At 39.7% G+C, this 13,705-nt stretch overlaps 1 protein-coding gene across 3 annotated transcripts in view; it reads left to right on the top strand.

Moving 5' to 3' along the window:
- CCNY (cyclin Y) overlaps positions 1-13,705 on the top strand; it is a 122,068-nt gene that overhangs the window by 42,441 nt on the left and 65,922 nt on the right. For all 3 annotated transcript variants that reach the window (XM_006774614.2, XM_015571061.1, XM_015571062.1), the window contains exon 3: positions 8,166-8,200. In XM_006774614.2, coding sequence (XP_006774677.2) covers positions 8,166-8,200 — 35 coding nt within the window. The remainder of the gene's footprint in view (positions 1-8,165; positions 8,201-13,705) is intronic.

The following is a 13,705-nucleotide window of genomic DNA, read 5'->3' as shown; positions in this document are numbered from 1 at the left end:
CATATTTGGTGCTCCATCTGTCGTGACTGACACAATGTTAGAGATATCAATGTTTAGGTCACTGAATATTTTTATAACACCCTTACATATTTCGTTTCTTGATGTACTTATTGGCACTGATTCTAACTTTATCAACTCTTCTCTCATTGTGAGACCATCAGAATATCTAGCAATAATGGCCAACCGAGCATTTGATGTGACATCAGTAGTTTCATCAAGAGAAATCAAAAAATATTTACAACCATTTAAGTCTTTTTTAAATTGATGTTCTACGTTTTTGTTAAGATCTATTATTCTGTCTTTGATAGTATTTCTACTGAGTGGTAACTCAGAAATTCTTTTAACAATATCATCTTTATTTTTCATGTCGTGAAATAGACCTGCTGCACATCTTAGAATGTTTCCTTAATAAATTCTCCGTCACTGAGGGCTTTTCCATGGTGAGCTATGGAGTGAGCAATACAGTAACTTGCTGATGTTAAATTTGTAGAGCATCTTACAAATTTAATGATGGAATTTGATTTACTTTTATAGAGGTTTAGCTGCCTAGGAATGTATTCTTTTCTTTCATCGATACTTTTTTTCAAGGGCTGACAATGATTAGTTTCAAAATGTCTCTATACATTCCACGTTCTGCTTACTACCGTTTCATTACACAGTATGCACAACGATCTGTTGTTTCTGTCGACAATCCCGTACATCTCGGTCCCTGTGTCTTGAAAGGGTCGGCTACTGCTACTTCCACTTCTTTATAATTCAAACTTGCTTTTTTTTTTATAAGTACCGCACGCTAACCGATTGCGCCACTGGAGCTCCTGCTCTTTTTTTTTTTTTTTTTGATTCTCCATCACAAGGCTGCAAAAATAAATAAATATAAATCACGGCGTTTTTTATAAAAGGTTGATAGGTTTCTTACCTCTTAACTTTTTGCAGTGTTGCACTGACTCCTGGTGCAAAACAATTTAAAGATAGTATGTATAACCAACAAATATATGGTGCTGTAATCAATTATCCAACATGCAGAATGTCTTATCGGGCACTGTTGCACTGTATATCTTTTTCTTCTAACCCTCCCACTCCTGTCTCCTAACAAACATGGCAATCAAATACGTCCATTTGCCAAATGCACCCAAACACACGGGAAGCTTACCCAAGGCACATGTTGACAATAATGAAGCCGTTTCCAGAATTGGGCATTTTGTCACTCAAGTAAAAATAAAATTTCATAGGAGAAACCAAGATGACAGCATAGGTAAACACCAGAAATTGCTGCCTCGCCCAACCACTTCAAAAATACAACTAAAAGACAAAATGATGTCATCCAGAACCACAGGAAGGCTGGCTGAGTGGATATTCTACAACTAGAAGGAAAGAGAAAAGCACACCGAGACTTAGAGGAGGTGTGGAAATAAAGTGCAGAGGTGTGGGGGCGCATATGGAAAGGGCTGGCAATTGAGGACATGGTTGTCTTTTTCAATTGGGAGGGAGTCTCAAGCTCCCGACTGCTCTGAACTCCACTTCCGGGCGAATCTCTGGGGACCCAGACTCATACTGGGAGAAGCTGGACTGTCTGGCATAAGTCAGAACTCGAGGGCGGCTTTCTCTCAGAGGTGCTTGTAGCGATTACCAGGACACTGAGAAGTGGGGCCTCTTAGGGGAGGACTGAGGAGCAGCCATAGCTGTTTGCTTTGCCCTGTTGATCCCCTAAGACCATGCCCCACCCAAGCTGTGCGCAAAGGCTTATGCATATGAAAGGCCTGGCCCTTTGCAATCTAAAATTACCTAACAAACTGCAGCTGGGTCAGAGAGACCCAGAATTTCCAAAAGAAGGCCCAAGGCCCCAGAGCAGCTTGCACTGCTTCACAACTGGGCCTCATCTGGGAACCGCCAAACCCCAAACAAAGAAGAGGAATCTGCAGGTCTCTCCATAGCTCCTGCTGGGTACCTCAGGCAGAGGCTAAATTAGCACCTCCTTAGAGATCCAAGAGCCAGTGTACCCAGTGGTCAGAGTGGGACCGTCCAGATTACAACTCCTCAGATCCATAAGGGACACACTCAGGGGGCAGACTCAGTGAGCACCAAAGCCCCACTGAAGCAAGTCTTGCCCCAGCAGGGTGTCTCCAGCACAGAAGTTCTCCCACTGCAGACACAGCTGATTCTCACAGCCAATTGGCCTGGAGGTCACTTCCTCCCAGTGATAGCTACAACAATCAAGGCTTAACTACAACAAGTCTGTGCACAAAGCCCACAAATGGGTGCACCAAGAGTGTCCACCTCAGGTAATTGGGGAGGCTGAGCCACTGGGCTCTATAGGACACCTAGCACACAAAGCCACTCTATCAACACAGGGAAGCATAAAAAGTGCAGAGACAAAGAAACAGGTCACAGATGACAGAAATGGAGGAAAGCAAACTACAGGATATAGAGTTCAAAACCACAGTTATAAGGTTTTTCAAGAATTTTCTAGAAACTGATAAATTTAGTGACACCCTCATGAAATCTAGTGAGACCCTCGAGATTATGAAAAAGGACCAACTAGAAATTAAGCATACACTGACTGAAATAAAGAATATTATACAGAGTTCCACTAGCAGACTAGAGGATCGCAAGAATCAAGTCAAAGATTTGAAATACGAAGAAGCAAAAAACACCCAACCGGAAAAACAAAAAGAAAAAAGAATCCAAAAATATGAAGATAGTTTAAGGAGCCTCTGGGTCAACCTTAAACGTATCAACATCCGTATTATGGGGGTGCCAGAAGAAGAGAGAGAGCAAGATATTGAAAACCTATTTGAAGAAATAATGACAGAAAACTTCCCCTACCTGGTGAAAGAAACAGACTTACAAGTCCAGGAAGCGCAGAGAACCCCAAACAAAAGGAATCCAAAGAGGACCACACCAAGACACATCATAATTAAAATGCCAAGAGCAAAAGACAGAGAATCCTAAAAGCAGCAAGAGAAAGAAAATCAGTTACCTACAAGGGAGTACCCATACGACTGTCAGTTGATTTCTCAACAGAAACTATGCAGGCCAGGAGGGAGTGGCAAGAAATATACAGTGATGAATAGCAAGAACCCACAACCAAGATTACTCTACCCAGCATAGCTATCCTTCAGAATTGAAGGTCAGATAACAAACTTCACAGATAAGGAAAAGCTAAAGGAGTTCATCACCACCAAACCAGTATTATATGAAATGCTGAAAGGTATGCTTTAAAAAGAGGAAGAAGAAGAAAAAGGTAAAGATACAAATTATGAACAACAAATACACATCTATCAACAAGTGAATCTAAAAATCAAGTGAATAAAAAAATCTGATGACCAGAATAAAATGGTGAATATAATATAATCAGGGGCATAGAAAGGGAGTGGACTGACTATTCCGCGGGGGGGAGGGATGATGAGGGTGGGGGAAGAGGCTGGACAAAAATCATATACCTATGGATGAGGACATTGGGGGTGGGGGATAAGGGCAGATGGTGGGGTTGGAACCGGGTGGAAGGGAGCTATGGGGGGAAAGAAGTGGAACAACTGTAATAATGTGAACAATAAAGATTTAATTTTAAAAAAAGAAAAGTCAAGAAAAAAAATAAAATGTCATGACTAAGATTAAGCTCTTTATAGTGCAATTCTTAACCTTTTTATATTAATGTCAATATTGGAACAATGTATCTTGGATGTTTTCACTATGTATCTTTGCTATGTAACATCGATGTACATGTTTACATTCGATTTTAGAATTGCATTATTGATCATGAGTAACGTGAGTAATAATATTACTCAAGTGATGCCCAACTGTGGCCGTTGCAAGAGACAAATATTTGAATTATGCCGTTTTTTGTCGATGCGCGTCACCCAAAATGAGTTCGCGTGTCACCTCTGACACGTGTGTCATAGGTTCGCCATCACTGCTGTATAGTTTCCATTTTACCAAAGTTTTTCATGTGAAATTTATTCTAAAATGGCTCATGCATTATTTATTTGTGCCAGTTTCATGACATGAATCAAACCATGAAGGTTAAAAGAGTAAATGAAGCACCTTGGATTATAAGTGTCTGTTTTCTTACTCCCGTTGTTTTATCTCTTTCCAAAGCAAGAAATTTAAATATGTATGTAATTAAAATAGTCACATCTCAGAATTCCCTAGAACTTAAAACTTTAACTGCTTTGGTTTACACACTTCAATTTCCTAAGTCCAATGCAAAAAAAAAAAAAAAAAGAATAATAGACAAACTAAATGACTAATAGTTCCCAATGCTATAAGTTACACATGTATACTAGAATGAATATTACTGCCTTTTCTCCTGTTGCTTATGTCCCTTTGTCTACAGAAAGTGGTGAGAACTCATCCGTTATGCAAGTTATAGTCCTGTAATGGAATTAATACATACATCTACTTCAGCAAATAGGTTGATAGGGTAAAGGTCCACACATAATATGGAAGTCCCACTTCATCTGTATAGATGCTTACTATTAAAAACACACTGCCAGGAATACCAGGATTTAATGTTATGATGATGGTGTACATAATAATGTAAGAGGAAAAATTAAAGTATTTTCAGCGGAGAAAGTTCTAGTTTAAAAGATTCCTCATACCTCTTAATTTTCTAGGGCCCAAAAAGGTAAGTTGAGCTATTACATCTTGCTTGGCTGAGTAGATAAGTATTCCCTTGGATTGTTGAATATAAAAATGGGGTTTTGATTTTTCTTTCATTATCATTCCAGCCACATTCTGCCACTTTATTAGGTTCCCCTACTTCAGTTTTCTGGCTCTAACCCCCAAGTTTTTCACTAGCTCCAGTGGCCGCTTCTGTGAAGGAAGCCCTGTAAAGAAATGTGTGAAAACTTGAAGTTCATGGGGAAATAATATCTGTCACTTTCGCCATAGGCCTTCACTGTTGCATTTGTTTAATATATAAATTGCAATACTTTAAGAGAAGATTTATTTCATTTCATAGATTTCCTCATCCATTGCAGCTTATGTAAGATAACCTTCTGCAAATGATAGAAGATTGTCTATGTTTTGGGACAGGCAGTTGGTTAGGGGACTCAGGAGATATTCCAGAAGGAAATCTGTCATAGGGACACATGTGATAAGCCTCTCAGATACTGTGTAGGCTTAATATTTCAAAGGCCCTTTTATGGGTGGCCTTACAAAATAATACAGAAAGGTAGTACCAGATTTCAGATAAGATTCAGCAGGTTCAGTTGCCCTGAGGGAAATAAAGAAGTACAAGGCATTCATTTGTATAAACACAAAGTGTTTATAAAGTATTCTACAATAGATTCTGATACCTTGTCCTTAAGTGTTTTGTAATAGTCTTAGTGAACTTTTGTTTTCTACTATTCTAATTGGGACCAGTTGGGGTTCATGGAAATGGTCTGATTCTTTCCTTAGAGTTATCCTTGTAGAAGATGTACGAGAATAGCATACACGTTTACAATATTCTTACTTGTCAATGTACTGTGATTCTATTTTTGTTTGTTTTAAAGCTTTCTTGTTAAAACTTTAAGTCAAAACATTGATGATTCTATAGTCTAATCCTCTCATTTTTTAGTAATTCTTAATGTTTTTAGTAGTACTCATATAGGAAACTCTAATATTTCTTGAGGCATGGATATCATTGGAGGTGATTCCCATAATTGGGAGACTCCAAAGCTGAAACCAGATACAAAATGGGTGCGGGTCACCTCTCACTACTTGAGCCAAATTAAGCAGAGACAAGGTTGGATCATATATGAGCGTTTATTCTAATAATGCCAGCAGTATGGGAAAGTAGCAGGTCATCCAGAAAATTCTGCTGTAATATCTCTTGCTAGCCAGCTGATTATATATGGATAAGGAAGAAGAGCTACCTGCAAGGAGTACGCGGGGCAAAATAAGGGCTGCAGGGTCTGTGTTCCCTGTGTCTCTTTCCAGGATCTTGAAGTCCAATAACAAGGTAGTTAATTTCCTATGATGTGAAAACCCAGCTCAGCCCCTTCCTGGGACAGGATAATAGTCAACATTTCTGAGGCAAACTCCCAGAGGGGGTCAGGGTCCAGGCTCAGCAACCAAATCAAAGCATTTCCTTGGTTTGTTCTCAAAATGTATTCTCTTTTCTGAATAATGGACCCAAGCAGGCTCCAAGGCGTCTCTTATCTTTTTATAGCCCTGTCTTTCTCCTTGCAGCACATCTTCCAGTTTCCCAGGGTTTGTAAGAAAGCCCCTTAGTTAGTAAGGTGAGGTGAATAATCTTTAAACAACTGTGGTTCTATTCCTATTACTTACCCTTCCCCCTATCAAAGCCTCTGCACAAACCTGTTGTTGGGTACCCTAGCAAGGGCTAAGTGTCGTCTATGGAATTTGCTGCCTTTGTAAAAAGTGTTCTCAGATCCTTGTAGCCAGTGAGAAATCATGTCATCATACCTACACTTGGTAAAGCAAACCTGACTAGATGCATAATAATTTAGTATTGAAATAATGTAAGGGAAACATGCACATGTACACACACACGCACAGATACACATGCATGCGCATGCACACCAAGTGTATAGTATCAGGAAGTTAAAACCCAGTGTTTTTTGTAGCTCTCCGTATTTCTTTTGTTATGGTTCACCTGTGGATGCTTATTTCAAGTTAGGTCAAAAGTGGTCATGCAGTCTCCACACTGTTCCTAGCAGACATTGTCCGCAGCAGTTGTCTGGGCACTCCAGAGAGCTCCCAGTGTGCTGGTCTAGCCTCAAGCATAGCCAGGTGCCCCACACACTCTGTGTGGTAGGAGCATGCCCAGGGCCTGTGAGTGGGTCCATCTGATGGCCTGCAGGCATTTGCTCTCAAGAGTACCCTCAGGCTGGTTTATCATTTTAGAGAGGATAGGACTTCTAAAGACAATTAAACAATACAAACTAGGAAACAATTCCCAAATTCCTCAGTCAGATCAGCCACAGGGCTAGAAACTAGTGAATATGCATTTGGGAGGTGGACTTTGGGGGTGAAGGGAGGACAGGGGCTCCTCAGATAGTAAGCTGGATTTGTACCTAGAGCCTTTTTGATTATTTATTCCTTTGTATTGAATTTATTGGAGGTGACACTGGTTAACAAAATTATACAGGTTTCAGGTGCACATCATCTGTGTTCACCACCCCAAGTCAAGTCTCCATCTATCACCATTTATCCTCCCTATACCCTTCACTTCCCTCTACTGTCCCCCCTGCCCTTTTACCCCAGCAATCAATACCACACTGTCGTCAGTGTCCATGAGTTTTTTCTTTTTCTTTTTTGCTCAAGCTCTCTACCCTCCCAACCCCAATAGCTGTGTCCAAGGTGGCATTCTTGATTCCTAGAGGCTCAGGATGTCATCTTTTTGAAGAAAACCTTTCTGTCTTCTACAATGACCTACTCAGTAAATGTATTGATTTATTAGTATGTACCCTTAAAACTAGGTATTCTGGAAAGAAAATGCAAAGTTCAATGATAATCAGGTCATGAAAAAGCTTCTTAGGGTTCCTGGTCACCCATGTAAATTTCGGGCTGAGGACCTCTGTTTTGATAAATACCATGGTCTCCATCTCTGAGATAGGACAGTATTTTGTATTGTGATATTATCAGCCTCCCTGAAGGAGAGGGTGTTGCAAGAGGCTCCAAAGCCCTCCTAATCAGAAACCTGGCTTTATTCCTCAGGACCTATCAGGGGGAGGAATTGTTTCAATGTTAATAATGCTTCTAGCATATTTTGTCGTGTATCTTAATGCTTGTGATGGTTATTATTGATATTTATATTTGAACCTATAGTATGGACCTTTGTGTGTCTGCACCTTGTGGGTCTGCTCAGGTTAGAAATCAGTAGTCTTATTATTTGTTAATTATCTTAAATTAATGGTTGTGTACAAGTTTTATGAAATTTGCTAATTGAGATTTTATTTAGTTATTGGAAAGCTATTATTCCTCAGTTAATTATACCTACACTTACTTTGTTAGCATGCCATAGTTTAAGTGGGTATATATTTTGCTCTATTAACCAGGTTCAGATCTCTGTTGTGCAGGTCACATATTCTTTCTTATATTGGGTATTGGAGTAACTGGATATGTTGGTTGGTGGAAGGATGGGCTAGTCCTTGGTGACCTGTAAGGGGTTGGCATGTAGTCGTGTAACATTTTTGTTGCATCTTTTGTTTTCACAGTGAGAGAAAAACGCAAGAGTCTCTTCATTAACCATGTAAGTGAAACTGTACCTGTGACCTTCAGAATGACTGTATAGTCAAGAGAGCTTAAATAACTGTCTGGGATGGGTGAAAATGGTTCATGTATTTTGTTGATACTTTGGAGAATGTGGAGAATATGGCAATGTCCTTATGGTTTGCAATTGGATAAGCATGGCTGGTATTTATCCACTGTCCCAGATGTTTTTCCAGAAGCCACAGACTGATGTTGTTTATGGGGAGGTGTGTGAATAATACCACAGCAAACACCACATGGGTCCAAATGAAAGCTACTTCTTTTGAATTTCTGATCCTTTTTTTCTTCTATTCCTACCCCAGATTACTCTTTCTCTCTCTGTAACTCAGTTTCATTTGAATAAACACATAATTGTTTTCTATGAGGCTGTATTCCTCCATACACTTTCTTTACCCTAATTATTGTTTATAAATCCAATAGAATCTGTATGTTCTTTTGATTCTCAAAGAAAGGATAAACTTGACAACAGTTTAATTTTAAAGAGTTTAAAAAGATTTAGCTCTAGACTTTTGGCCATTCTGAGCAGTATATTCTTCCCCTGCTTGCCAGGCATCAAGCATTCCATTGTGGTCATTTATCCTTCCTTGAGCAGCATGTACGACTGGCTGGCTCCATATGCACTCCTTCCCCCCCACTCGCACCCACTATGGTGCCCCAGCGTGCACCCCTGTGAAGTGTGGAGGGTGGAGTTCAAGAACATTATAGCCATCCCTTCCTGTCCCTCTAAATACATACCTCTTTCTTTAGAACAGGCTATCTCTATGAGGTATGAAATGATGAAGGAGGTAAATTACCAAAATAAGTATGCTATAAATTCTCATATTGAAAACCAGAATGAGTATTTGACCTTACAAGCGTTTGTCTAAGGATTTCTAGATTGTATGCAATTAAATATTTATAGATCTTGAAGTACTTGGCACTGAAGCTATGTGTTAGAAAGACTTAAAGCTGTAATATTATCTTCCTTGCCCTTTGAAAATGTGGACAAAATGCCGTTGTGAAGAAATTAATAAGGTAGGTGCATGCAAACTAATTATAGTACCATATAAAGATGTTGATGTTATTGTTATTGCCCATTAGAATATAGATAAATTCTATTTAATTTTCCGAGTTCTGTATCAGAACTGATGAAAGTCTTTCTGGTATTTTGAGTATGGATATATTTTTTCATAATTAATGAAGACCAGAATTCCTGGGATGGAGTGTATTCTGTTCTGCTCCATTTGAGAATCCTGCTTTAGAGGGTTTATTTCTGCCTACTATATTTGAAAGGGAGAGGAGCAGATTTCTTGTAAAATGGTATCTTTTCGGTTTATACTCTTCACTTGGTCAGCCAGAGAAGTCAAGGAATGTAGTAAGCTTGATCCAGGAACTGAAATGTAAAAATTTTTTTAATTCATGAGAGAAAGGGAGGAAGGAAGGGGGTTGGGGGAAGAGGCATTGATTTGTTGTTCCATTTATTTATGCATTCATTCATTGATTCTTGTATGTGCCCTGACCGGGGATCAAACCCGCAACGATGGTGTGTCACAATGATGCTCTAACCAACTGAACTACCTGGCCAGGACAAGAAAGTTTAAATCTTGCACCCTAGCCAGTTTGGCTCAGTGGATGGAGTGTCAGGTTCGATTCTGGTCAAGGGCACATGCCTGGGTTGTGAGCTTAATCCCCAGTAGCAGCATGCAGGAGGCCACTGATCAATAATTCTCGCTCATCATTGATGTGTCTCTCTCTCTTTCCCTCTCCCTTCTTCTCTGAAATCAATAAAAATATATATCCTAAACCTTGCTTTTGCCTCTTTGGGAGATTTACTTTTAATAGAACATTAATTTATTGAGCAATCGCTATGTAGTTATGTAAGTACCAATAAAATGTGCTTGGAGGGTGTGAAAGAAGCTTCAGTTAAGGTTTTAATCTCAGTAAGATTTTAAACTCCAATAAGGTTAAGGAATCCAACTTTTACTTTGAAGTCATTTCAGACTTACAGAAAAGTTGCAACAATAATGGAGTACAGGATTTTCACACCTCACTGAGGAGCCCTAGATACTTTGCTTCCCACACCATTCATTTGACTTGACACAGTGGATGTTCATATGGGAGAGCTGTTTTGTTATGTCCTCTCTTCTTAATATTTTTCTTTTTTTCAGAATGTCTAAAAATTATAATGCTATACATTCGAAAATGTTGATAGATGTCAGTTCCTTGAGTGTCTGGTTACATCTATGGAAGGCTTTCTCTTTTCTTACACTTTCCTATTACACTTCATTCTATCACTCTTGTTATGAGGCACAAAAAGAGTATAATATAAAGTGTGGAATTATTTGGGAAACTACATTGTCCTTGTTAAGGCACCCAAGTGAAGGTCACTGAACAGATTTGATGACTTGTCCTACAAAATGCCTGTTCTCAATGGGCGTTCTTGTGTTTGAAGCCCTAGTCTTTTGTATGTGGTATGAGGATCTTATCTCTGAATCAGCCAGCACATATTCTTGACCAAGCTGCCTGGTTTTCATATTTCTGAGACACTGCTGTGGGAAGGAGCAGTTCTAATTTGATCTCATCTGTTTAGGGACCCATCTTTTTCCTGTTTGAGCTCAATAGGCTTTGTATGGACGCCTCACCCTCCTCACTATGTCATTTTATTTTTTGCTTTATTGCTCCCTTAACTCCTCAGTTTTCAACTTCATCACCTTGCTTAGGGACTTCTGGAGCAGAGAGAGGAAAGGAAAAAAATCGTAGCCTGAGAGTGCTAACAGTTTGTCAGAAAAGCCCTGTAAGAATCAGACTCTTCTACCCTTACTCTTTAAGTAAAGGCTTTAGTCAGAGCATCTGTGTTATGGTTTGTTCTTTTACTTTTTTTTTTTAATATATATTTTATTGATTTTTTACAGACAAGAAGGGAGAGGAATAGAGAGAAACATTGATGAGAGAGATCAATCAGCTGCCTCCTGCACGCCCCCTACTGGGGATGTGCCCGCAACCAAGGTACATGCCCTTGACCGGAATCGAATCTGGGACCCCTCAGTCCGCAGGCCGAGGCTCTATCCACTGAGCCAAACCGGTTCGGCTGTTCTTTTACTTTATATATGTTAATAACCTTTATTTGGAAAAATTTCAAATTTGTGGGACAGTTATAATAATATAGAAAATTTCCATTTATCCTTTATCTAGATTCACCAGTGTTTTATCATTTTTACCTCATGCTCTGATTACATTTCCTGTATTATTTCCTATATTATTTTTTTCTGAATTGTTTGGAGGAGTTTGCCTTCATTCTGTCCTTACTTCCCAATATTCTCCACTGGGTTTCCGAAGACAAGGATATTTTCTGTGTAAACACAATATTGTTATCAAAATCCAGAGTTTAACATTGATACGGTTCTTTTTAATTGACTGTTCATATTCCAGCTGTTTAAGTTAAGTGGTCCCATAATGTCCTGTGTAGCATGATATTCTCTGGTGCTGTTTTTTTTTAAATTATTATTTTTATTTTCATTTCAGAGAGGAAAGGAGAGGGAGAGTGAAACAGAAGCATCAATGATGAGAGAGAATCATTGATGGGCTGCCTCATGCATGCTCCACTCAGGGGATTGAACCCACAATGCGGGCATATGCCCTGATGGGGTATCGAACCATGACCTCCTGGTTCATAGGTTTATGCTCAACCACTGAGCCACATTGGTCAGGCATCTGGTGCTAGTTTTAATTCAGGATCACATGTGGCATTTAATTGATGTGCCCCTACGTCTCCTTTAATCTGGAGAGATCCTCAGACTTTCTCTCTCTTTCATGCTGTTGATATTGTTGAAGAATACAGGGCCAGGTGTTTTGTTAACAGAATGTTTCTCATTTTGGATTCGGGTCAGCACTTCTGGCCAAAATATGTCATGGAGTACTTCCTTGCCCTTATTCATGTATCAACTCTGGAGACACACTATATCCAACTGACCTCATTGGTGATGTTGATATATCCAACTGACCTCATTGGTGATGTTGATTTTGATCACCTGACAAGGTGCTATCCAGATTCTCCATTGTGTATTGACTAGTTTTCATATTACAACTAATGAGCAGTCTATGAGCAGATACTTGAGACCATGCAGATATCCTGTTTCTTATTCCCATCCTCAAATTAGCATCTATTGATCATTCTTGCCTGAACCAATCTCTGTATTTTCATTGCAAATGGTAATTTTTTAGCTTCCATCCCTAAACCCTTATATTTGGAAGTCTCATTCTGCTCTAAGAGCCCTTTCTTCCCATCCAACCAACCAACCATCCATCCATTCATCTTTATATGGACTTGTGGAAATCTTTTTTTTCAGTGATTTACATATAGTTCATTGGTTGTCATTATTATTTTGGTGCTCACATTGTCGTAGATTTGGCTAGTAACAGTCTTTGCACACTGGCTCTGTGTTCTCATGGCGTGGCCCCACTTTTTTTTTTTTTTTAGTTCTCTCTTGCTTGTTTTTTGGCACAAGATATCCCAGGTCCAGCTTGTATTTCCCTGGGTCAGCCCTGATTCCTTTTAATGACAAACAGTGTTAGAAAACCAGATCTGGACTCCGTATATACTCATTGCTACTGGAGTGTCATTGCTTCTAGGCCCATTTATATGTAGGAAATAGGCATTTTAGAAATCATGAATTCTTACTGACAACCTAATTTCCAGTTCCAGTCCATCCCATAGAATATTTTTTTTTTGTCTTTGGTCTTTGACTATTTTGTACCCTTCTATAAAAAAATTTATTTTTAAAAACAGCTTTTACCATAAAATGGTTCTTAGTATATCCCCAGAGTTGTGCAGCTATCACCATAGTCAATTTTAGAACATATTCATCATCCCAAAAAGAAACCCCATGCCCATTAGCAGTCACACCCCATCCCCGTCCCCCAGCCCCTGGCAACCACTACTCTACTTTTTTGTCTCTTTGGACATGTCTCTTCCAGATATTTCATATAAATGGTATCATACAATATGTGGCCTTTTGTGATTGGCGTTTTTCACTTAGTGAACATTTTCAGGGTTCATCTGTTTTAGAATTAGAACTTCATTCCTTTTTATGGCCAGATGATATTCTATTGTACAGGTATGCACATTCTGTCTAATTCATTCATCAGTTGATGGACATTTGGATTGTTTCTACCTTTTGGCTATTGTGAATAATAGTGCTATGGGCATTATTATATACTAGAGGCCCGGTGCACAAAAATTTGTGCACTCAGCGGGGAGGGAGGGTCCCTCAGCCCGGCCTACGCCCTCTCGAAGTCTGGGACCCCTCAGGAGTAACGATCTGATGGCTTAGGCCTGTTCCCGGGTGGCAGAGGGCAGGCCAAATCCCTAGATGCAGCCCCTGGTCGGGCTCAGAGCGGGGCTGATTGGGGAGCTGGGGCGCCGCCCCCTGTCATGCACAGAGCAGAGCGGATCGGGAGGTTGCGATGCCACCCTCAGTCACGCTCAGGGTAGGGCCGATTGGGGGGT

The sequence above is a fragment of the Myotis davidii genome, unplaced genomic scaffold (genome assembly GCF_000327345.1).
Source record: "Myotis davidii unplaced genomic scaffold, ASM32734v1 scaffold388, whole genome shotgun sequence".
NCBI classification, from domain to species: domain Eukaryota; kingdom Metazoa; phylum Chordata; class Mammalia; order Chiroptera; family Vespertilionidae; genus Myotis; species Myotis davidii.
The sequence above is the reverse complement of the archived record's forward strand: the minus strand, read 5'-3'. Positions and strand labels throughout refer to the sequence as shown.